Source organism: Calypte anna, chromosome Z (assembly GCF_003957555.1).
Source record: "Calypte anna isolate BGI_N300 chromosome Z, bCalAnn1_v1.p, whole genome shotgun sequence".
NCBI classification, from domain to species: Eukaryota; Metazoa; Chordata; class Aves; order Apodiformes; family Trochilidae; genus Calypte; species Calypte anna.
This window is the reverse complement of record NC_044274.1, coordinates 71173302-71197607: the sequence shown is the minus strand read 5'-3', so window position 1 is coordinate 71197607 and position 24306 is coordinate 71173302. Positions and strand designations below refer to the sequence as shown.

General features: G+C 41.7%; 1 protein-coding gene across 2 annotated transcripts; it reads left to right on the top strand.

The window, feature by feature from the left end:
• The first annotated feature begins 8851 nt into the window (after nt 1-8851).
• On the top strand, nt 8852-22580 carry ARRDC3 (arrestin domain containing 3). Of its 2 annotated transcripts, XM_008492117.2 has the most exons (8): nt 8852-9467; nt 13164-13245; nt 15666-15813; nt 17013-17115; nt 17511-17767; nt 18189-18351; nt 19193-19347; nt 20716-22580. In XM_008492117.2, exons 1-8 carry the CDS (start codon nt 9188-9190, stop codon nt 20770-20772), a joined length of 1245 nt encoding a protein of 414 aa, XP_008490339.2. In that variant the 5' UTR covers nt 8852-9187; the 3' UTR covers nt 20773-22580. The 2 variants fall into 2 exon arrangements, with proteins under 2 accessions (XP_008490339.2, XP_030322552.1); XM_030466692.1 differs by lacking the exon at nt 20716-22580 and having other exon boundaries at nt 9089-9467; nt 19155-19341.
• The last annotated feature ends 1726 nt before the right edge of the window (nt 22581-24306 follow it).

Here is a 24306-nt window from a genome sequence, read left to right as displayed (position 1 = left end):
AAAAAAAAATACAAAACCAGTCCTAAGCTGCATCACTTACATTGCTCTGGATGTATGAATGCCCTTAGAAGTTTTTTCATCTAATATTTCACTTCTTTGTAATTTCCATGTTTTGTATTCTATTGTGTTGGTGATTTCAGTCAAAGAGCTGCTACCACATCTGCCAGAAAGGTTTAACCTGTTTGAGTAAGTGGAAAACCTGAAAAGTTTTTTCCATTACTCAGACAGCTTGTGTGAGTTCATCCAGATCAGTGTTGTGGGATCACCTTGGGTCTTCATCAAAATGCTGCTCCTTTGAGGAAAGTTCTCCTCAAGTTTAAGAAAAAAAACAAAACCAAAAAAAACCCCAAAAAACAAAAAGCCAAAGCCCCAAGCTATCACTCACTTTCATACTTCACCCAGCATAGTGGTGAAAAAGTGTGAGTCACTACATCTAAGCAAGAAACTCCCAGGCCAATAAAAAAAAAAAAAGTCTTTGCCAAAGCTGAAAAACAGAGCACAATGACAACTTTTCACTTAAATGCCTCTCTCCAGAATTGAAATTAGAAATTTCTGCTAGGGTGAAACACAGTATGTATGGACAATTAAGCAACTGAGTGTTGTAAGCAATGCTACAAAAACCCACAGATATCTGTGGTAGCCCACAAACATATCCTGAGGACAAAGATCAGTCTTATCTCTCTGCTGCTGTTGAGTTGGGGTGGCAGGGAAATGAATCTGCTTGCTTGCAACCCACAGCCTGGAGAGAGAAGAAGCTCAGATAAAATAATTCTTTTTTTAAATGTGCATTTTCTGGCATGGAAAGTTGAGTTGCACAGGCCTTGTGCCAAGCAAATAGAATAGTACTTTCCAATAAACCTTTGTGGTGCTTCTGAAACAGCTCTTCTCCAAGGGCAGGCAGGAAACAGGCAGGGATTTCCCATGATCTCACTTCTGCTTACGCTCCATTTTGAGTGCCTTAGTCCTTTCTTTTGTTCAGACTTGGCCCACCCTGTGTAACACAAGATGCACCCAGGAACTATTTGTAAGACAAATGTCCTACTCCTCTGCAAAGCATTTCTGCCAACATCTCCCTCCCTTGTAACTCCCCTTGTGCTCTTACCTGGCTCTCAAGAAATTTACTGTGACCACTTTACCCACAAACACTAAGGTACCAAAAAAAACCTTAAACCACCCATGCTCAGAAGACCACCACTGGTGCTCTTGCAGTCTCCTATCTGAGCATCTTCACACACTGAGGCAGAGAGCAGACCTGAGTAAAAGGACTTGGGAGTGCTGGGTGAGAAGAAGCTCAAAATAAGCCAGGGATGTGCACTGGCAGTCCAGAAACTACCCATGTCCTGAGCTGCATCAGAAGTGAGGGAGGAGATCCTCACCCTCTACTCCTCTCTGTACTGGGTCCAGCTCTGGGTCCCCAACATAAAAAGGACTTGGACTTGATGGAGGAAGTCCAGAGGAAGTCGTGAGGAAGATCTGAGAGCTGGAGCATCTCTGCTCTGGAGCCAGGCTGAGAGAGTTGGGGGTGTTCAGGCTGGAGAAGAGAAGGCTGCAATGGGGAGACCTTAAAGCACCTTCCAGTGCCTGAAGGGGCTCCAGGAAAGCTGGGGAGGGACTTGGAACAAGTCCATGGTGTGATGGGATGATGGGTAAAATAGCTTTAAACTAGAAAGAGGAGATTTGGATTAGACATTAAGAAAAAATCTCTGTGTGGGTGCTGAGCCCCTGGCCCAGGTTTCCCATAGAAGCTGTGGCTGCCCTGGCAGTGTTGAAGGTTACATGTAGCTTGGAGAAACCTGGGCTGGTGGGAGGTGTCCCTCATCATGGCAGGGGATTGGGACCAGATGATTTTTAAGGTCCCTTCCAACCATTCTACAACTCTGTGATCCTTTTATCTGCACACCTTGGAAACCCTCCCTGCAGAGCTGCTTAACCAACAAGGGGTGCAGGACATCCATGTCTTTATGGTTTTAACATCACCTGCCAGCAAAATGGAAAGAGGCATCATTTCCACATTGGTCAAGGCTTCCCCAGCAGCATAGCTTCCCCAGAAGTGGCCACTGTTGCTCTTGCCAGCAGAACACTTATCTTGCTAATAAAGGCAGGGGGAATGTGCTCAGCACTTTAGCTGAAGTGAAATAGATGGCCTAAAACAGAACTCAGCTTGCCTGGGGGTCTCTTTCTTTCCAAATATACTGTCTTACTATAGATCTGAAATGAAGCTAAGCAAGAGACAGAATGCTGGAACTGTTCTGTTCTTTCTCCAGACTGTAAATTAGGCTAATTAAGGATATTTACCTCTGCTGTGACCCCAGAAAGCATCACATATTATTAATGTGGATAAAACCACAGAATATAACTTTCTGTTTGAAACACAAAGCTGCCAAGTGTCCCTTGATGAAACAGAATGAAAGGGGAATGCAAAAACTCCTAGTTTTCTTAAGACATTCCAGTTCAAATATTTTCAAAGTCTTTCTTGATTCTGATCCTGCGACCAAAAACAAAAACAAAAACCAAACAACCAAACAAAAAAACCCAACAAAAAACAACAAAACAAACAAAAATAAGCAAAACAATAAAAAAAAAACCACAAAACACAGTGACTGGCAGAACTTATTGCAGCCTTTAAGTACTTTAATGTGACCTATACATACAGAGATGGGGATACTCTTTTTAGCAGGCCCTGGTGCAACAGGACAAGTGGTTTCAAACTGGGTAGATTTAAACTAGGTATGCCTTTTTTTGTCTTTTTTTTACAATGAACATTGTATAAGAGTGGTTCAGCTTGATCAGAAATGTAGTAGATGCTCCATCCATGGAGAAATTCCAGGTCAGGTTGGAGGGGAGCAACCTGATCCAGTTGAAGATGTCCCTAGCCACTGCAGGTGGCCTCTAAAAGTCCCTTGCAACCCAAACTATTTCATGAAATTATCATTCTATGACTTTGTCTTGCCTCATCCATTACATGATTCCTCTGCAAACTGCAACTAAGAGGGCATAAACACAGAAAAAAAGCACATAAATGAAGCACAGTCCTTAATACCACCATGACCCAAGACAAAGTGTTTCCCTGGCTGCATATCGTCAAATCCTATCAGAAAAGCTGAGCTGTAACATGTTTCACCTCATAGTATGGGAAGGCCTTGGGCTCCCAGTATGATCTGTGGCCTTCTTTATTGCATAGCCTAATGACCACTGGATCATTTGGATTTCATTATCTTAACTTACCTCACATTCTTGCCAAAGACGTAGGAAGTGTTTAAAAACAAAACAAAAAAGAAACAAACAAACAAAAAAAACCTCCCAAAACAAAACAAAAACAAAACAAAAAAACACACAAAAAAACCCCAAACCACCAAAGAACATCAGCTATCTTACATTTTTCAAGGAATATGTCTTCATATATATTTTTTTACACATAACCATGAGCCTGAGCCAGAGATGGAGGCTCTGCAGCTATGGCATGGACCCCAAAGAGATGCTTTCAACATGATAGGGAGTGTATGTAAGGAAAACACGAGTCCCAGCTCTGCTGAACCAGAGCCTACTCCCTGTGGTGCCAGCTCAGGTATGTTTGCAGAATGTTTTCAGAGAAGGGAGTGCCCTGCTGTGATGCTGAATGGCTCCAAATTGACCCAGACTGGCTCAGACACACTCCTCAGCTTAGTCACAGTGCCAGTCCTTTTGGCAGGGGATGTAAGAGCTGGCAGGAGTCTACAGATGAAGTGGCTGTGAGATGAGAATGGGAAAAGTCCCCGAGGGAAGCAAGGACCAGCAAGAAGAACCACCTAACCCACTGCAAAACACAACCACATCCCTTCCAAATTACATTTAGATCTCTAGTCCTGGGCCCTGTTCAGCTGCCCAGTCATCTCTCAAATAGGTATTTCTAGCATATGCTTGTATAATAGTGAGGGCAACAATAAGCTTGTTCTTTGGTCATGCTGTCCAGGAGGGATTAGTTTAAATATATGTTTAACTGTTTGTTTTCTCAGTTTAACAGCACTAATTATTTTATTGAACCAAAGCTTGCAAGTATTAACTTGATTAATGCATAATAAACCAGGTTCTGTTTTTAACAGTAAGAATACCTCGTATCTCAAGTTACTCTAAATCATTATTCCATTGTCAGAAGTAAAAAAACCCCTGAAAACTGCAAACAAATAGTTTCCATTACTTACTTACAGTAAGTACCTTCTGAAAACAGAATTATTAGAAATACAGCTCTTTTGTGGCAGACATTCCTTGTCACTAATAAATATTATTTTGCAAGGATACAGATATATCTGAGGGAAGCTACTCATAGCTCCAGATTCCTCCACATTTCAGGAAACTCCACAAATATCTTCTTTCTTTCCTTCCTTCCTTCCTTCCTCCCTTCCTCCCTCCCTCCCTCCCTTCCTTCCTCCCTTCCTTCCTCCTTCCCTTCCCTTCCTTCCTTCCTTCCTTCCTTCCTTCCTTCCTTCCTTCCTTCCTTCCTTCCTTCCTTCCTTCCTTCCTTCCTTCCTTCCTTCCTTCCTTCCTTCCTTCCTTCCTTCCTTCCTGCCCCCCTGCCCCCTGCCCCCCTCCCCCCTTTCCCCCTTCCCCCCCTTCCCCCCTTCCCCCCTTCCTTCCCCCTTCCTCCCTTTCCTCCTTCCCCCCTTCCTTCCCCCCTTTCCCTTCTTTGCTTGCTTTCCAGTTTCCGACAATTTTATAACAAACTTTTATCTACTTTTTACCCTTTTCACCACAAAACACAAAACAAACAAAAAAACCCTCAAAAAACCACAAATGAACAAAAAAAAGAAAAAAATAACAACAAAAAAAATTTAAAAAGCCACAAAAAACATATAAGGAAGAGTTTGACAATTCCAGGAATTGATTTGCTGAGCGAGGTCTAATTTTGGCTTCTTTAGAGAGCCTGGAATATTGCAACCTTCCTTGAAGCTACTGATTCCAATAACAGACTAAGATTCACCAGATTCAGAAAACAAAACAAACAAAACAACAAAGAATTTTTGTTTGTAAAAATAAAGTTTTACACTTTATTTTTAAAGCTGTATGAGTACTTCTATGTGTACAAGGCATAAGAAGGGTTATTGGAAGACACTGATAATTATTAACCACAAGTTTTGTAAAAGTCTTTGCTGGCAATTTTTGATCTAAGATGGTAAGACTTGACCATATTTGCAGTCAGTGTTCAAGTCATGTTTCAGGATCTATACAATTTTCAAGATTTAACTAAAGACCAGTTTATTTGAAAAATACAAAAGCTCCTGAAAACTAGACATCTGAAGATAACTGCCAAAATCCTCTATTAGTTACACTTCACAGCATATTTTCCACTTAAATAAGTGGATAATTATAGTAGGGAAAGAAGGTTTGATTTTAACACAAAGACTTCACTAATAAACATGAATTTGCATGAGTGCACAGACAAAATACTGGTGAAAGGCAGTTCACCACGCTTGCCACAAGATGGCACGAAACATACAAATTAGGACGAAAATAAAATAGTCTGCTATGAGAAGTACAGGGAAGAGAAAGAAGGAAAGGAAAGGAAAGGAAAGGAAAGGAAAGGAAAGGAAAGGAAAGGAAAGGAAAGGAAAGGAAAGGAAAGGAAAGGAAAGGAAAGGAAAGGAAAGGAAAGGAAAGGAAAGGAAAGGAAAGGAAAGGAAAGGAAAGGAAAGGAAAGGAAAGGAAAGGAAAGGAAAGGAAAGGAAAGGAAAGGAAAGGAAAGGAAAGGAAAGGAAAGGAAAGGAAAGGAAAGGAAAGGAAAAATGGAGACTGAGTGTATGTGTGACTTCTGGAAGGATGTGGGAAATGCAAGAATATAACATCATTCTACAGAACCTAAAGTTTATTATTCATAACATACCTGTAAACAAGCCATGTCTTACCTCACCTGAATTTGAGACTTTAAGATACTGCCAGATTCATAAGAAAATCTTGTAAAATTTGGGAGTTTACAGCTGTGCACATGATAACCAACAAACACAGGAAATGCTGTTCCAGATTTGTTCTTCTTGACCAAAGGACACAGAGGTTCAGGCTTCAGGAAGGAGACTCGTGGTTCAGGGAAGAGACGAAAGGGTTGAATTAGAGAAAACCAAAACAAACCCAAAAAGCCAAACCAAACACCTAAACAGAAGAAAGTTTCCTGGTTGGGACAATAGGAAAAGTTGTCATTATTTCAAACAAGAGTAGATCTCAGCTCAGATGCTTTGGGTGCATACATGTACCTAGAGGTACATGTATGAATGTATACAAAAATGAATGTACCTCTAGAGCTGAGGTATTCATATATGAATATGAAAAGTGGGGGGGTTGTGTTGCTTTTTTCCTTTTTTTTTTCCTCTTTTTTCTTTTTTTCCTTTTTTCTTTCTTTCTTTTTCTTTTTTCTTTTCCCTTCTTTTTCTTTCTTTTTCTCTTTTTTCTTTTTCCTTCTTTTTTCTTTTTTCCTTTTTTCTTTTCTCTTTTTTCTTTTCTCTTTTCTTCTTTTTTTCTTTTTTCTTTTTTCCTTTTTTCTTTTTCCTATCTTCTTTTTTCTTTTTCATTTTTTCCTTTTTTAAATTTTTTCTTTTTTCTTTTTTCCTTTTTTTTCTTTCTTTTTCTTTTTTTTTTTTTCTTCTTTTTTTTTCCTTTTTTTTTCTTTTTTTTTCTTTCACCAAACTTTACCAGGAATTCAGAATTAATGAAAGACTGGGTTAACTTTCATGTAAACCAGCAAACCTGAACACTCAGGATATTTTGTAATTCACACAGAACAACAGCACAATATATGGAAATCAGAGAGATTTCCAGAGAGACCGGGAAATTCTCCAGAGAGACCCCCAGAGAGGAGGGCTTTTGCATTCCACAGTTATCCAGGTGACCCGCAAATTTCAGTGAACTCAAGTCTTCTGTGCTTGAAAAAAAAACAAAACAACACCCAAAGAGGCTCAGCTGTGCCTTAAACCCTCAAAAGTCCCCCTAAAATGCAGCTGTCTCACTGTTGCAATACAAAAATCAGGTTTTTTTTGGTGAACGTGCCTAATGTGCCTTAAGTAAAGCTACTGCTTCCATCCACTGCCTTTTCCTCCAGACAGCAATCCAGGAAGAGGAAAGAGCTGTCTGCTGCTCGGTATGACGCACAGTCAGGGCTCAGAAATATCTGCAAATAGCCAAAAATGAAAGTCTAGGAGGATGACCTGCAAGTGGTGTGATCTTCCCAACAGCCAAGGAAATGCTTGGAGCTCATCCCCCATCCCCACAGCAGCTGCAGTGTTCCTGGAGTTGTCTGTGTCTGGGAATAGGTCAGGAAAAGGCAGGAAGCCTGGTGAGAGGACAGGCAAAGTTAGGACTACAAGGTCTGCAGATGTGGAGGGTTTAGGGCAGCTTTGCCCCCCAACCAACAAGCCTGGAGTGGGAAAATCCAATTGGTATGCAAAACACGCATCAGGTATCAGAGAATTAAGGGGTAGGCACCCCAATTATGTTGGAAAGTCTCCCCCCCCCAGCCTACATAGATACAGAACAAAACCAAAAACAACCAAAAAAAACCAAACAAAAAAAAAACCCAAAACACACACAAACAAACAAACAAAAACAAACAAAAAAACCAACCAAACCAAAACAAAGAAAAAAAAATCATGCTACCAGGATCTGGGTCTTCATCTTCCTGGAAAAGGCTACTGCTCTGCTCTTCTTCCTCATCCCTTCAGGTTTGCCCTTAGAGAGGTGAGAGCCAACCCATAACTGGAAGAAGGAGAGGAGCTGTGGCCTAAATTCCCTGGATGGAAGCTGCCTCCTGTCTGGATGCCAGATTCCACACATCCTGCAGCAACTGCAGACCATGGAGCTGTGGCTTCTGTGATTTATGGAGGACACAATTTTATTGTGAAGTGATGAGGAAAACCCTGCAAACAAACATGTGGATGAAGCCACCTGCATCTAGGAACTTGAGCAGAAGAAGGAAAGCATTAGCAGGGGAGGAATAAAGCATCCCTTCTTTCTTGGACTCAGACAACCTTAGAGGTCTCCTCCAACCTAATGATTCACCTAAATGATTCAATGATTCCATGACATAAGGGAATGTGAAGGTTTACCACAAGATGGTGCAAAAACACTAAAAATCCCGACAAGGTTTAGTATCTTCAGTAATAAAAAACTACGAGAACTTCCACCAGGTGTCGGAATAAGGAAAATTATTTTTGTTTCCTTACTTAAAAAAACCAGCAAATTGAAGGGTGTGCTTTGCCCTGTGTTGAAGGCTAGGTTGGATGGGGCTCAGAACAACCTGGATGTGTTGCTGTCCATGGATTTGGGTCATCTTCCCATCCAACCCAGCCTCCCTTCTGGGCACACATAACTCTTGACCTGAACTTTCAGCAGACACGCCTCGCTGCCAACTCCCAAAGCTTGGGGCAGGTTACCTGCCACCTTCCCTCATCCATCCCACCGAAAAACCTGCCGAAGGCAACAAGAAGCAGCAAGCGCATCGTCCAACACCCCAACCGGACAAGAGCCCAGGGAAACATCAGTGGGAATAAAAAAAAATAAAAAAAAAACGAACAAAAAAACACAGTAACACCGCAGAAGAACAAAAGCCCGCAGAGGGGTGCTCACGACTGCTTGGCACCACCCAGGGCAACCGGCTTGCACTGGTTACAGTTTTTCTGCCCAAAAATCACCGCCCCCCCCCCCCTTTCTTCCTCCTCCCCCAGCGGCTGCAGCGCGGCTGAGGATGTGTGGGGCGTGGCCATGAGGGAAAGGGGCGTGGCCTCGATGGAAAGAGGCGTGGCCAGGTGGGGAAAGGGGCGTGGTTATGCGGGTCCCCGCATGCGCGCTGGGCCTTGTTTGTGCTAGGCGTTATAAGGCGGGGGCGGCGGCGGGTCCGTCAGCGCCTTTGTGGGGAGAGCGCAGCGGCGGTACCGCGCTCCCCCCGGGCTGGGGCCGGGGCTCCCCGCCGTCCCCATGAGCTGGCTGTAGGTTACCGCACCATCGCTGTTTTAGCCTGATAAAGGGGATTTTTTTTTTTTTGTTTGTTTTTGCCTTTTCCTTCTCCCTTCCCGGGGGATTTTACTTTTTTTTTTGGTTTTTTTTTTTTTCGTTTTTTTAGTCAGAATTAATATTTTTGTTTTCGTTTTATTTCGTTTCTTAAGTCTATTTTTCTACACTTTGCTATAAAAAAAATACAAAAAAAACCAACAAAAAAAAAAAAAACCCAAACATGGTGCTGGGGAAGGTGAAGAATTTGACAATAAGCTTTGACTGTCTGAATGACAGCAATGTCCCCGTCTACTCCAGCGGGGACACAGTCTCAGGAAGGGTCAGTTTAGAAGTTACGGGGGAAATTAGGGTGAAATCTCTCAAAATCCACGCACGGGGACACGCCAAGGTGCGCTGGACTGAATCGAGAAATGCTGGATCCAACACTGCCTACACACAGAACTACACCGAAGAGGTGGAGTACTTCAACCATAAGGACATCCTGATCGGCCACGAGAGAGGTGAGGCTTCACCCTGGGCATGGGTATTTTTTCTGGGGTGGGGAGGTTGCGTTTTTGCATGCCTTTATCTTTGATTTTATGTTTTAATGGGTACCGTTGAGGAGCAGGACATGAACGAGGGATGAGCCCTGCAGTGAACCCGCGGGGATGCATCTGCCAAGTGCCTGCGAGCAGGACCGAGCTGCTCTTTCCGGGCGTTTATGCCTTATATTTTATTTTTAAATGCATCTACGTGGGGTTTTAGATTTTTCCGGTTTGGCTTTTTTTTTGTTTAACTAATTTACTAGTAATCTTCAAAAACTATCCCTCCTCCGTGGGGAAAATACCTACCAAACCCAAGCCGGCAATAAGCGACTTGCTTTGCAGCATCCCTCTAAAACCCTAAAACGCAGTGAAATCCTTAGAAACTGACTTTCTGATACACCTTCTGCGTTTTCAGGGCTGTCGGTGTGATGGTTTTGTAAAGGATGCCTGGTTATTGCTGGATAAAAGATTCCCCGTGGCTTACTTTGACATATGCCATCACCACCCCACGTGTAATATTATTTTAATTTCAACTCCTCCTGGTAAATTGTTTTAATATCTCTTTCCCCACTGTTGGGGCGAAGGGGGCTACACCCCCGATCTAAAGATCTATAAAACCGCCCGTTTCGGGACCAAAAGGGGTTGTGGGGTTGCGTAATTCCAGCATCTCTCCCAAAACTGGGGTGAGAACCTCCTATCCTCCCCCTTCCCCTCCTCCAATACCTTCAGACTTCTGGGGGTCCCCACGTTTCGGGGTTGTCATGTGTGTGCCCCAGCACTCACCCCCCCACCTCGGCAGGGTGAGACCAGCGAAGCTGGGGTCGGTTTGGGTTTTTTTTTTTCTGAAGTTTGCAGCCTTTGTTCGAAGCGGTTCAATCCTGTTTGGGACCGGTCCGGGGGGGGGGAAGGAGGAGGAGGAAAGGGGGGGTGGGGGGGTACCGCCTGCCTCTCTCAGATTGGCCCAACGCGTCAGGTGGTGGCGATGACTTAATTCCCTAGCACAAGAAAATAATGTTAAAAACCGCTTATGTAATTTTGGTGCTGTTCACCCCTTTTTTATATTTTAATTATTTGGGCTTTTTTTTTTTTTTCGGCTTTTTGCTTTTTTTTTTTTTTTTTTTTTTTTTTTAATCGTCTGCATCATGCTCACTGCAGGGGGGGGTGTTTCTTTCGGAAAAAAGAAACATGTTTTAAAATGTCTTGAGAACTTCGCAGGTGTGGAGTATAGGGGGGGAGTTGGGAGGCCAGAGGGTGGGCTTTATATTTCTTTTATTTTACTTTAATTAACAACCCCGTGCGCGGCGCGCTGACGAGGCGACTTTCGTTAGAAACCACTCGCCCTGGCCAAACTTCACGCTTCCCCGGGTTGCGGGTGACAAAGCTGTCTGCAGGGACGAGCCTCCCTTGCTTCGTTACAGGGGGGTGTGGGGAAGGAGATGCTTATCCATCTTGGGGGGAGGGGGTGTCCAGGAGGACGGGGTCACCCCCGTTCCATCCCGGGAGCCACCGCTGAGTTTCAATGACTTTCCCCGGGCTGCCGCTCCCCTGTAGCCGGCGGCCCAGGCCGCGCCTCCTGATTGGTCGGCGGGGGGTTTGTTGCCCTGTTGCTAAGGCGATGCCAGGCGCTGATTGGTCGGGGGGGCGCTGGCCGCGGGGAGGTGAGGGAGCAGGTTCTTCCCCTGCCTGCAGCCGGCGTGGGGCGGAGGGGAACGCTCCTTGGGGAGCCGGGGATGGGGGAGCCCCTTCCCTTAAGGGTTTGGAGGGGAGCTGCTGGCTGCCCGGAGCCGGCGTGGAGGAGGCGAGGAGGGGGTAGTTCCAGGAGGCGCGGGGTGTGGGAAAGCCGCTTGCTGAGGGCTACAGAGGTGAGGGAGCAGGTACCCCGCTGACATGAACCGGTGCGGGGCTGAGGGGACCCCCCTCCATAAGGACCCAACGCGGGGGGGGGGAAGCCGCTCTCATGAGGGATGGGCGGGCGGCGGGACGCCCTGAGGGCAGTCACGTCCTCACTGTCCCCTTCCACCTCCCTTGAGGAGGAGGGGGGTGAGGGGGTCTCGCCGAAGGGGCGGTCTCCCCGCCTTCCCTTCCTCCTTCCTTCCCCCATTTTATTTTTTTCCCCCTCTCCCTCCCTTGGGCCGTCGGGGAGCGGAGCTGCTGAGCGAATGCGTCGGGTGTAACGTATACTCGTATGTATATGAGCGGCTGGCTGGCTGAGGGATCCGCTCGCACCGGTTTAGGCCGGTCGGCTCCTGCTCCAGCCTGGCCCCTGATTGACAGCTCAGCACTTGTTTACCACAGCTCCGGCTCGGCCGCCCGGCTCGGCGGGGACTGCTGAGCTGGCAGAAAAGGGGAAGGGAGGAGGAGGAGAAGGGCGGGGGGGGGGACGATGGGGACGTGTCTGTGAGGAGGAGATCTGCTGTAACCCCAAAGGCTGGCCCTGCCGTTAAAGAAAAAAAAAAATTAGGGAGTAGTTAACTAAGAATTTTTTTTTTTAAAAAGAAGCAACCCCACCTCGCCCGCGTCGTTTCGGCCTTCCGCTGCCTTTTCCTGACGTGTGTTTTTGCCATTTTGTGCGGAAGGGTGGCTGGTGAGGTTTGGGGTTTTTGGTTTGTGGGGTTTTTTTTGTTCTGTTTTTTTTTTTGGTTATTCTATTTTTTCTAATTTTTTTTTTTTTTTTTTAATAATTTAGGTGTTTGTGGTGCATCACGTTAAAGGGCGGCTTTCTGTTGGGCAATGCGAACTTAAAAAGTCCTCCGTCTGAATTTTATTTAATTCAGAGCATTAAATAAAACCATTGTCCTCTGCATTGCCTTGCTCTGTCGCCTATTATTACTCCAGCCCATACATGAGAGATGTTTAGCTATTTTTCTTTCAACTTTCAGTGGAGTCAGCATTTTTTGTACTTCTATGGTAATTACGTCAGAATAAACCTCCAATTTGTTGCAGTGGTTAAACGTGTACAAGAAATGACCATAAACAAAGGTTGGCTTTCTAGCCAGAAACTATCTGGGTCTTGCTGTCCAAGCAAAATCGAGGTAACCTATCAGGAATTTAGAAGTTTGTCTCTAGACAATGTTAAATGGGCAGCTTGCCTTTTTTTATGCCCCTGAGTTTGTCTGGTACTTTCCAGGGGGTGCTTGTACACGTTTTTTTGTTTTGGTTTGGTTTTTCTCTTCTTTTTTTTTTGGTGGTTAATTTCTGTTGCCAGGCAGAGGATAAAAGGAAGCTGAATCACTAAATTTAATCTTACAGGGTAGGTAGGCTGCGTGCAGGTCGCTTAATGCAGTTAAGAGAGCCATCTAACTCATTTTAACCCAGGAATCACAGTGGAAAACATAGTTTCCATTTACAGATCTTGCAGGCAGGACTTGAAATGGCAGCAGTTGCATCCGTGAGAGTGTTCAGAGGTGGGATTATGAATTATAGCAAGTTTAACTTTGTTTCTCAGTCAGGTGAATCTGGCAGGCTTGCCTACTGTTTAGGTAGGTAAAATTTGTCTATTCATGTTGCAGTTAATACAAATGGGACAGAGACCTTTGTGGTTTTTTGGATGTAGTGTTCCTAAGTGGTGTTGCAAGTGTGTAAATTGCTTGAATTCTGAAGGAAACCCGTGGAAGGTGTAAAATCCCCTGCAAGGTGGAATAGCGCGTTTAGCTTTTTTTTCTTCCCTCCTAGACGATGACAATTCAGAAGAAGGCCTTCACACCATCCATTCGGGAAGGCATGAATATGCATTCAGCTTCGAGCTTCCACAGACGTAAGTGCCCACACGCAGTCCTCAGGGCTTTGCTGCCCGCCAGCCAGAGCAAAACTCCTGCTGTGGGTGGTGGAGGAAACCTTTTCAATGGTGGTAGGAATTGTGCTGCGACATGCAGCGGAGGACATAATCTCATTAAACTGAAGAGGTTGCTTTTCAAACTGATACACAGTTACTCTTTTTTTCTCTTCTTTTTCTTTCTTTTTTTTCTTTTTTCTCCTCAATTTCCACAAAACGGGAGCTCATTGCTGCCAAGTTGCTTGCTCACTTTCCTTTGACCGGGTCCTACTGACTTACTAGGTCTTAAGTATTTTTAACCCTTCCTGGAGGAAGGGGAGAGGAATTTGGGAGAGTGGCTGAGGTACCTTCTAACCTAACAGTTTGCTGGAGCCATGCAGACCAGCAGAAGTAGAGATAAGATCATAGCTGACTTGTTCGGGCTCAGTCTGGAACAGATGTGGCAATTTTAGCTACATTTAAAAAAAAAAAAAGACAACAATGTTCTCACTTAAATAAGGATGTAAGTAGCCAGGCTGGCCCTTAGGAAGAAAGCCTGGATGGAAATACCCAGAAGGATGGGTGGGTGAAGTAAAAATTCTATCGCCTAATCCCATTTGTCTCAGAAAGCAAATGTGAAGTGAGAGTGAGTGCAGATATGTTAAAATAAGATTGTTCCTTGGCTCCTCAAGTCTTAAATCTAATGCAGACATTGTGAATGAAAGATTTATACATAGAAGAGTTATCAGTATGAAAATTGCATAGACTCAAGTTGCAGTAACATAAATTGCAGAGGGACAGAGGGAGTCAGAATATGGATGGTAAAAGGAGCCTTTTGCTGTAGAAGGCAAGCAGTGGAGTCATTGAGATTGAAAACATTTGGCAGTGTGTGAAATAACTTGGTATGTAACATTAAGGCTAATAAACCATCTGTTCATTAGAGGTGCTGGTTTTAGCAGAACCTGCAGATGAAAAAAGTTTCTGCAACTCAGTTTCAAAGATGACAAAACTTCCACACAATTTTACTGTTAACAGTGAGGACAACCTGTACACACAAAGGTTTTAAAAGGCAATTTAGCATTCTGTGAGAAAATGTCAATTACAAAAATAAAGTTAATATTGATCTCCCTAGGTGGCCTGAAGAAATACCTGTGAAACCAGCTGTTCATAATACTGAAAAGACAAAGTCTGGTATTAAAAGCCTGAAGTTTGACACTGTCTACTTGTTATTTTGTGTCCACAGAGTCCTTCCAAAATCTACTTAAACTACAGAGCACCATTGGAAAGAAAGAAGACACACACTAGCTTTGCTGGGTTTTTTGTTTTCTTTGCCATAAAGAGTATGGGACAGGATGAAACATGGAAAACGGATTAGAAAAATCCTTTCATTTGGATTATTAGGGAGGAAAAAAAGGCATTTCAGAAGTGCAAATAGAGAAGTCAAACCTGTAACTGAAATAATCATTCCAGTAAAGTTCCAGCATGACTGGCATTATCTGTGTGAAAGGCTCTGAAGCTTTGCAAATAATTGATGTTTATATATTACAGTGTATTCAAGATAGAGTATAATAGAAAAACAATAGTTACACAAATGTGCTCTTAGTTGGGAATAAGTGGAGCATAAGGGTTTTTTTGCCTTTCATTTTATGATGTTGCAGGAAAATGAGGTGACATGGAAAGGGTCTCGAAACCTTTCAGCATCACTTTTCCTCCAGCTCCTCTGGAAGGGCTTCCATCTGTCATAGTTCAGAGCAGAATAGGCTTGATGATTTTACAAGAATGTATCTTTATATATGGACATTCACATACAATTTAAATGTTCATGTTGGTCTCATCAGGGTAGGGGAAAATTAGAAGGTACTCAAAACAGCCACTCTCTTCAAGAACTCTAAACTGTAATTTTACTTTGTTTAAGACAAACAGCAAAAGTGCTGAGTTACAGCTAAAAGTAACATGACAGTGAGGTACCAGCCAAGTAAAAAATTGACAGTGATGTACTAAAAACTCTACCTAAAACAACAGTTGGCTGACACAAATGTTAATTGTAAGCTGATAGTCTAAATTTGGCTTTAAAATGGCATGCTTTACTTCAGATGTGAAAGTGGCCTCTTAAGTTTAAAGGAAATGTGTACTCTCGTGGCATTTTCTAGTACAATTCTTAAATTGACTCATAAAACCTATTAAAAAACTACTGTAGAATGAATTGGAGATGATTTTTTCTCCCATCTTTAATCGGTTCCCTTTTTTTTTTGCTTTTTTTTTTTTCCGAGATACAGAAACTTTGCAAAATAAGTTACGCTGCATTAAATACTACAGTGCATTAAAGAAACCCATGCAGTTCTGCATACTAATCCCTAAAGTGATCAATTGTCTCATTATTAGAGAAAGATTTTACTCAGTTTTGACCTTTGTGTCCTGCACAGACCACTTGCTACCTCATTCGAAGGCAGACATGGCAGTGTGCGCTATTGGGTGAAAGCCGAATTGCATAGGCCTTGGTTTCTACCAGTAAAATTAAAGAAGGAATTTACAGTCTTTGAACATATAGATATCAACACTCCTTCATTACTGGTAAGACTTGACAGAATTACCTTTTTTTTTTATTTTTTTTTTTTATTTCTGGCATAAAAATAATGAAGTACAAGAGCTGAAACGATATCCACGTTACTCTGGTTACAGCTGATCTTCTAAGCATTACAATAGTTCAACAACTCTCTTAAACTACTGATAGTTTGAAAGCTATGTTTTTCCTGCACTGAGAGTTGCTTCATTTTTAAGATACCTGAAATGGCTTTGTCAATTAAATTGATAGTACTAAATTGCTCAATGTCACTAAGAAGGAGGATTTTGAGAACTGTTCCGCTTTGATGTTTGACTAAAGAATAATCTGTGGAAGGAACAGTGGAATTTGCAAGAATATCAAAGTGAGAGAATGCTAACTTAAAAATGCAAAGTTAAATGTACTGATGTACATAACTGATAATTTCCATATGGATAGTTTCCACCAATGGGGAGAAATTATCACAATTTTGTATAATCTTTTTGAATGTCATTTCATTTAAATAATTTCACTATCACAACTGCTTTCAATGAGGATTTGATTTCAATCTGGCCTAAAATTCCTTCTTCTCCTCTTCCTCAAATTCTAACATATGGAGGGAAAAAAAAACCCCACAACTCAAAGTCCATTGAAACAGGTTTCTTGTGTGTATGGGTGAAAAATCAGACTTGTAAAGGGGCATTGGCCTTGCACAAATTCCATTAAAATCAAAGCACTCCCGTTTGACTTTAATGGCTTTTGGATCAAGTCCTAAATCCTGATACCGTGTAAAATAAAGTCTGTTGAATATAGATGAACTGGGCTCTTTCTGAAACAGAGGAAATACCAGAAGTCAAGGTTACAGTACTTCATCTTAGGTACTGTTTCTGCAAACAGTCTACTGGAAAGAGGCTGTAGTTTACTGATAAATTAAAAACTCTGCCAACAATATGTTGGGATATGTTGGCTGCAAAACCTTAAGCTATGCAGAATGTATAAAAACTTAAATGTGATTGTAATATGACATGTAGCATAAAAAGCAATGTTAATTATCAAATTAGAACAAAACTTATATCTGCATCATGCCATTTTAATTGAAGTTTTCCTCTGAATGCAACTACCTGTGTTTATCAAAATACGTAGTAATAATGTTAGGAAAGTAATGTGTTGATTAGATGGAGAGATATGTGGAACTCTTAATTAACTGGGTAATACTGTTCTTTTCTTGCAGTCACCCCAAGCAGGCACAAAAGAAAAGACTCTCTGTTGTTGGTTTTGTACCTCAGGCCCAATATCCTTAAGTGCCAAAATTGAGAGGAAGGGCTACACCCCAGGTACGTAACAGTAGTAATTAAAGGAAATGTTTTTCCTTCCTTTTGAAATTACAGTGTACCTACTGCTTTTTTTATGAAGGCAGTATTAAAACTATTGTTACCATCTCAGTCTGCATTCAGCAGTCTTCTCAGTACTTTCTTAACTACAACTAATTTTAACAAATGATAGCTGTGTCTCCAGATTGTCGAGAGACATCTGCTTTTATTAGACCTGCGTGGGCTTTTATTTTAATATTAGCTCATGGTGATCCTGTTTCTATTAGCAAGTGGATGTTTTTCGAGGTAGAGCATTGCTAGTATCGCCCCCATTGAATTGTAACAGTACACAGAGTGAGGCAACTTGCTTAAAATGACCTCTAATGTAAAGAAAACATGAAATTCTGTTTTTTTTTCAGGTGAATCAATTCAGATCTTTGCTGAGATTGAGAACTGCTCTTCCCGTGTGGTGGTGCCAAAGGCAGCCATTTACCAAACACAGGCATTTTATGCCAAAGGGAAAATGAAGGAAGTCAAGCAGCTTGTTGCCAACCTGCGTGGGGAGTCCGTGTCATCTGGCAAAACGGAAACCTGGAATGGCAAACAGTTGAAGATTCCACCTGTTTCCCCTTCAATCCTTGACTGCAGTATAATCCGTGTGGAGTATTCACTGATGGTATGTTGGGTGGTCTGCCACACTGGGTCACAAGTGGCTTGGGTCATTCCTTGCAAAGTGCTAGCAATGGTTTCTGTGCTAGCTAATAACAAAAGAAACATACATCCTAGTATTAGTGTCCTGAGAGGGGCTCTGTAGATAAATCCACTTCAAGTTGAGCATATTCTTAGAGCAGTTGTGGTGTGCCAGCTAAGCAGATGTTATTAGCAGGGGACATTTCCATGTAAAGGCTCGGGTAGGAATCCTGAGCTGGTTTTGTCTTGGAGCTTTCTGTCTCCACAGGAATACTGACTGTAAAACAATATGGGACTCAAGTTCCCCAAAATTCCATCTGCAGAGAATATGCTCTCATAATTATGAAGTGCTTGCATGAACCTGCACTTTAATAATACAGCTCTCTTGTTTTTGCTGCTTTTTTTAGGTATATGTTGATATTCCAGGCGCCATGGATTTATTTCTTAATTTACCACTGGTCATTGGTACCATTCCTCTACACCCGTTTGGTAGCAGAACATCAAGTGTGAGCAGCCAGTGTAGCATGAACATGAATTGGCTTGGTCTGACACTGCCTGAAAGACCAGAAGGTAACTTGACAATACAAGTCCCAGTCAATTTCCTAGTTTGTTGTTTTGGGGGTAGTTTTTTTTTTCATTTGGGGTTGGGTTTTTTTGTCTGCTTTATTCATTGCTGTCGTGTGAACAGGCTCGAATTACATCCTTCATTATAAAGCCCACAGGAAAGCCCTTGTGGATGTTTCCTAGCCACCTGCCTGTCCTCTGCAGAGGAACAGAGCTCCCTCCCTGTTTTCCCCTGTCCAGGGACAAGCAGTGGAATCCAGCTGCTTAATAGCAGGCACAAGATGGAGCATGTGATGCCATTGTACTTGTGCAGAACTCACTTCTGCCTCTGGTATCCCAGTTCCATCCTTGGGTATAAGGCATTGTAGCCTGTCATAATAACAGTTTATGGTGTCCTTGACTCACCCTGATAGCCAAGGGTTTGTTAAAAATGCCTTTTCAATGGGAAGGCTCTCCTCAAAGAGACACTGTTCCCACTATTCTCACTTAACTAATAAACGTTTGTTTTTCATGTACAAGTCCCAGACTCAGGTTTTTGGAGTCATAAAGGAATGCCATTCCTTCCTGTTCAAAAAGTCAGTATTCTTGAAAATACTTAAAATTCAAGGGAATATATCATCTACCATAAGCAATGATAAGCCTAGTATTAAATATGAATATAATCTAAAAATTACACAGGTTATCCATCCCTCTCACATTTGACAACTGCTTTAAAAGTCACTGAAGTGTCATACACCTACTTGCTGGTGCATTTTATGATGATAAAAGTTTTTAATATTTACCATGTTGTATGTTTTGACATGCATAAGAACTTGTTGTTCGAACTGCGTGTGCCTTCTCCCTGCAGCACCTCCCAGCTATGCAGAAGTGGTCACAGAGGAACAGAGACAGTCCAGCCTGGCACCCATAGGTGCTTGTGATGATTTTGAGAGAGCACTTCCAGGACCATTGTTTGCATACATCCAGGAGTTCCGTTTTCTGCCTCCACCCCTCTATTCAGAAGTAAGTACCTTAAATAGAATACTGGTTAATTTACTGCTTGCTTTTTTTTTTTTTTTTTTTTTGAGCTGTGGAATAAATGTAGGAAGCTGTTTTCTCCCATAATAATGAGAAATCGTTAAAATTAGGGGACAAGACTACCTGTTCTAGGGAAGCATCAAGAGTTCTTGGGATTCTTCACAATCCTCATGCTTCGTAGAAATATCCAAACTGTTGTGGACCCTATTAACTTCATTAAAGCCTTGCATTTTGGGTCCATAGGTGCAAAAAGTGCCAGTGTTCTTCAGCTTTACTTCTTCCAAAAACTACTCAGTTGGGGCATTTTTGATTCTGTGTGTTAAGGCTTTTCTGAAGAGCCATGTAAAGATGTTACAAAGGTATTACTTCTGGTTTATGTTTCTGTAAATACATAGGTATTTACATATATAAATACATAAATTCATAAACACATAGTAAATACATAAATACAGTAAGTTCATAAATACATACACAGACAGTACTTATGGCTTCATTTTTTAATCTGTGAAAGCCACTTAATAACCTCGACAGAACTTAGGAAGCTTTCTGTGTTCCTGTTTCTGATGAAACAGCAGTAGTATAGGACAAAAGTAAAACAGTGTAAATCTTGTTGGAATTCACCCAGAGTTAATTTTTAATTATTGTCCTTTGCCTTTTGGAAGGCTAACATGTTCCTTTATGAGCAGAGACGAGCATTATTCTGTCCTGGAGTTTTCTCTGAGGACTTACATGAATCTGAACCCTATAAACAAGTCCTCATTTTAGGTACCAAAAGGTCTTTTTTGTCTCCAAAAAGTTACATAAAATAAAGAGTAGGAATGTCAACTTAATGAATTGCTCTTGGTATCTAATCTTAGCCCAACTTAAAAAGATTCTCCCCTTTTGTGGAAAGGAACAGACAAGGGGTGGAACACATCAATGCCTAAAGTTGTTTCATTAGAATGTTTGAGGGTCATTTACCTGAAAATTAAAAGTAGAATGACTTGGCTGGTAACTTTCTGTTGAAGCAAAATGTCTTCTGAAATCAGTTATTTTTTTTAGTGATGAAAATTGATTAAAAATATTTCTGTGGTACTTAAACAGATTTTGTCACTTTTTTTAGTTCTTATTCTTAAGTTACCATCAGTGTCTCTAGTTTAAAATTTTCCACTATTCTTGTAACTAATTTTTCATTCCAAGTTGTGTCTAGTTGCCTAGAGGTGGCTGAGCTATTTAAATTAAGAATTCCATTTACCAGTATGGTTGCAAAAAACTTGAGTTTAGGCGGAGTTGTGTTTGGATTGGTTTAATTCTAGCAATTGAAACTAAAAATGCCTTTGGGTTGTGTTTTTTTTTTTCCTCTCTCCTGGTTAGATTGATCCAAACCCAGATCAGCCCACAGATGATAGACCATCTTGCCCCTCTCGTTGAAGGAATCCACAAAAGCTGACTTGGGTTTTGCATCATCCCTGCCGTGTTGAAGGTCAAGGCGTCATGGTGGAGAGACACACTTTCAAAGGAAGTGGTTTTGCTCTTGCCTGTATGGTGAATAAATGAAAACAACCTGTGATCATGCTTTGAAGCCTACAGTAATATTGTAGGACTGCTCCACATGCTTGAAGACCAGAGAGCTTTTTTTTTTTTTCCTGGTTTTTTTGGGTTTTTTGGTTTTTTGTTTTTTCTTCCCCCACTTAAATACTGGCACATACTAGGAGCAGCCTTACTAACCTACAGTCATGTGTGTCAAAACACTCAAACCACATTGTAAGAGAGGGATGGCTTCCTCTTAATGATTTGGAAATTTGCACATGCTCATAGCTTATGTTGTGCGGTTCAGTGTCACTACAGCTTTTTCTCATTTATGCTGGACTGTTGTTATCCCCTCCCCCAACCCCCCTCTTTTTTGTGGTCCGCACAATAAAGGAGCAAAAGAAAGCTTTTAACAAAAAAAAAAAATAGAAAAAAACAAACAGCAACAGACTTTGACAAATGCACTGACTTTTCTTTTTTTTTTTTTTTTTTAATTTAATGTAGCCTGGACTTTACCTGCATATGCACATGCTCAGAATTGTCCTAGTAGGCTGATCATGTATCACCTCTTCAGCTTGGATCCTTTTGTGGATTTATTTACAAACATCAAATGCCTTCAAGCCAATCCTTCTTGCTGTATGTTTTGCAGCCTACTGTAGTAGATAAGCAACAGATGTGGGGCTGGGGTGGGGGTGGAGAGTTAAGAGAAAGAAGCTAATAGACTTCATCAAGATTGTATAACTTCTTGATTTCTTTTTAAGAGTTTGTTGCCTTTCTACTATTATCGCAAAGCAGCATTTTGTTACAGACTGCCTAAAAATCACTTAATCTCAGGTGAACTCATCACTTGCCAAACTGTTGGAATGCTATTTGTTTTGTTACGTTGCACTGTTAAGTTACTTCTTTTTTTGTTTTGTGTTTGTGTTTTGTTTTTGTTCTTTATTCAAGATGGGGATCTGGAATAGGGACATACACAAAAGTTAGAAAACCCACCTTCATTCCCATTTCTCTTTCTACATAATAAAAAAAAATGTTCCAGTTGTGAAGCTTTAAAAAAAAAAAAGGCACAAATGAAAGTGGCACCAGCAGACACCAGCTTAGCCTCTAAAGAATTTTAATAGGAAATAGTCATGGACTGTCTAGCATCCGTAGACACATTGATATCTCCAGTACTAGGGATGGGAAGGGAAAGTAAATTTATTTTTATATGTAGTTACCTAATCACCAAAAATTCTATATGTAATGAGTCTCTAGTAAGAAGTATATTTCATTCAAACTGCAGGAAAAGCTTGGATTATTATGCTAAAGAGCTCAGTTTGTGCACTTTGTATTATCTTCAGGGTTTATGATACTGTAAAAATAGAAGTATGATTAAACTGGGCAAGATCAGTGTTGCCAGCTGTACTGAGATATCAGCTGGAATTGCTTTGATGATTGCATCTTCTGTTGGTACTCTCCAGTGCTTCGAGTTTTTACCGTGTATTTGCTAGGAATTAAAGAAATTACCTGGGAAGAAGGAGCACTTGGGCCCTTGAGTGTGCCCCGAGGAGTGAAAGAGTGCAGAGGAGCCATTAGATGTGCTAATGCAGATACCAGCACTTAACATGCTAGAGATTTACCACAAAAGTCAACTTTTCCTTTTCAGAAATCATGTAAACACAGTCTGATGACAAAGGGACAGGCTTCTGGTGTTGACTCCTTAAAAAAAAGATTACAAGATGTAATCCATCAAGAGATGTGGTTTACCTCCTCGTGCAATAAATCAGCTCTTTAAGGGAGTGGGAGAAGGAGAATCTGGTGTTCTGCGTGGTGCTGCTGCTTCATTAAAAAAAAAAACAAAACTGCCTTGTTTTTAAGGCTTCATGAATGCGACAGAATAGGCTTTTCCATAAGTGGCCTTTATGAGAACATGAATGATGCTAAATTCATGTTTCAAAAATGACAACAGGGTGATAACATATAAATGAGTCGCGTTTTAAGTGATTCAGTTAAAAAGCTTGGGCTTTGAGCAAGAATTTTGGACAAGAAGGACATTGGGTGACGTCTTAACGTTATTAGGCCAATTTTGTGAATGTCCCTTCCCTCTGCCCTCTCCAACCAGGCAATTATAAAAGCTGATGGGATTGTTGGCATAAAAGGGCATTTGGTGGTTTTTACTTTTTTTTTCCTTCTTTTGTTACTTTTAACAGACTAGGGAACAATTGCTGATACACATAGCATTAAAGTACTTATCACAATATAATGGAAAATTGCATATGAAGCAGGATTGACCGATATTGTAGTAATTGACATGGCATCACAGCCTATGTGATTTAGAGTGAAAATTTTATATCTTTTCAAATAAAGACTTTCCAGTTAAAATTATGTTGTTAGTTGTTCAGAGGCATTACACTTCCACAAATATTGGTCAATTCTCAGCGTTACAAAACATGAGGTTCACAGTCGTAGCCCAGTATTTGATAGCAAATTCTGATCTGGATTAGGAAAAAGTAAGTAAAATCCAAACATTAGAGAAACAAAGTGCAATATTAAATGTTTGCTTTATAGATTATATTCTATGGCTGTTTGTACTTTTTTTTTTTTTTTTGTTCTTAGTTTTGGTGCTGAATATGTCCTTGTAGACTCTTGTTTCAAGAAAACAGTATGTGGAAAACAATTTAATTTTTCCTATTGCTCTTCCTTGTGGAAAAAATAAACTTTTGTAAAAAAAAAAAAAAAAAAAGCTTCAAAAGGCTTTCAGTGTAAGTCATAATTCTTCATGCATGACATAAGTTATTCTTTCTAGAACCTGGAGGATCACACAATTGGCTATGAAAACACACATTTAACCTTTCAAAATCAACATCATGAAACTGTACTACCCAGTACCACAGAATTCCCTTTCCAGCTTCCACTGACACCTCAGGGTGGGGTCCCAGATGGCACACAAGTTTCCCACCTTGGAAAGTGCTAATAATTATCAAGATACCTGGCCTTTCCAGGACATGGTGTTGGTGTGTCACTACGAGGATGGTGGCCCTGGTTCCAAGTGTCTGGTCCACCCCACAACCTGTTTAGGGGCATCAGGGAGAGGCCAGGAGGCATTTTGGTGGGGCTGGGAGGAAATGGTGAAGGATTTCATACCAGAGAGGGCCTGGTTTGGGGCTTGGGAATGCAAGGTTGAAGGTTCGGTGGTGGGAGTTGTGTGGGGTATATGTGCACCTCTCCAGCCTCAGCATCTTCCACACACCCTGCACTGCAGTGACACAAGTGGGTTGTCATCTGGGTTATCAACGTGGCTTGTTGACCTAAGAGAAGGTTCAGCAGGCCAGCAGCCAGAAGCTCAGATGTCCTGTTCCCCTCTGGTGGCCCTCAGGGCACCAGGGACCACTGTGTTCCCATAGAGCTGCACCTGGGGTTAATGATGTCCCCAGCTGCTGATGGGGACAACCTCAG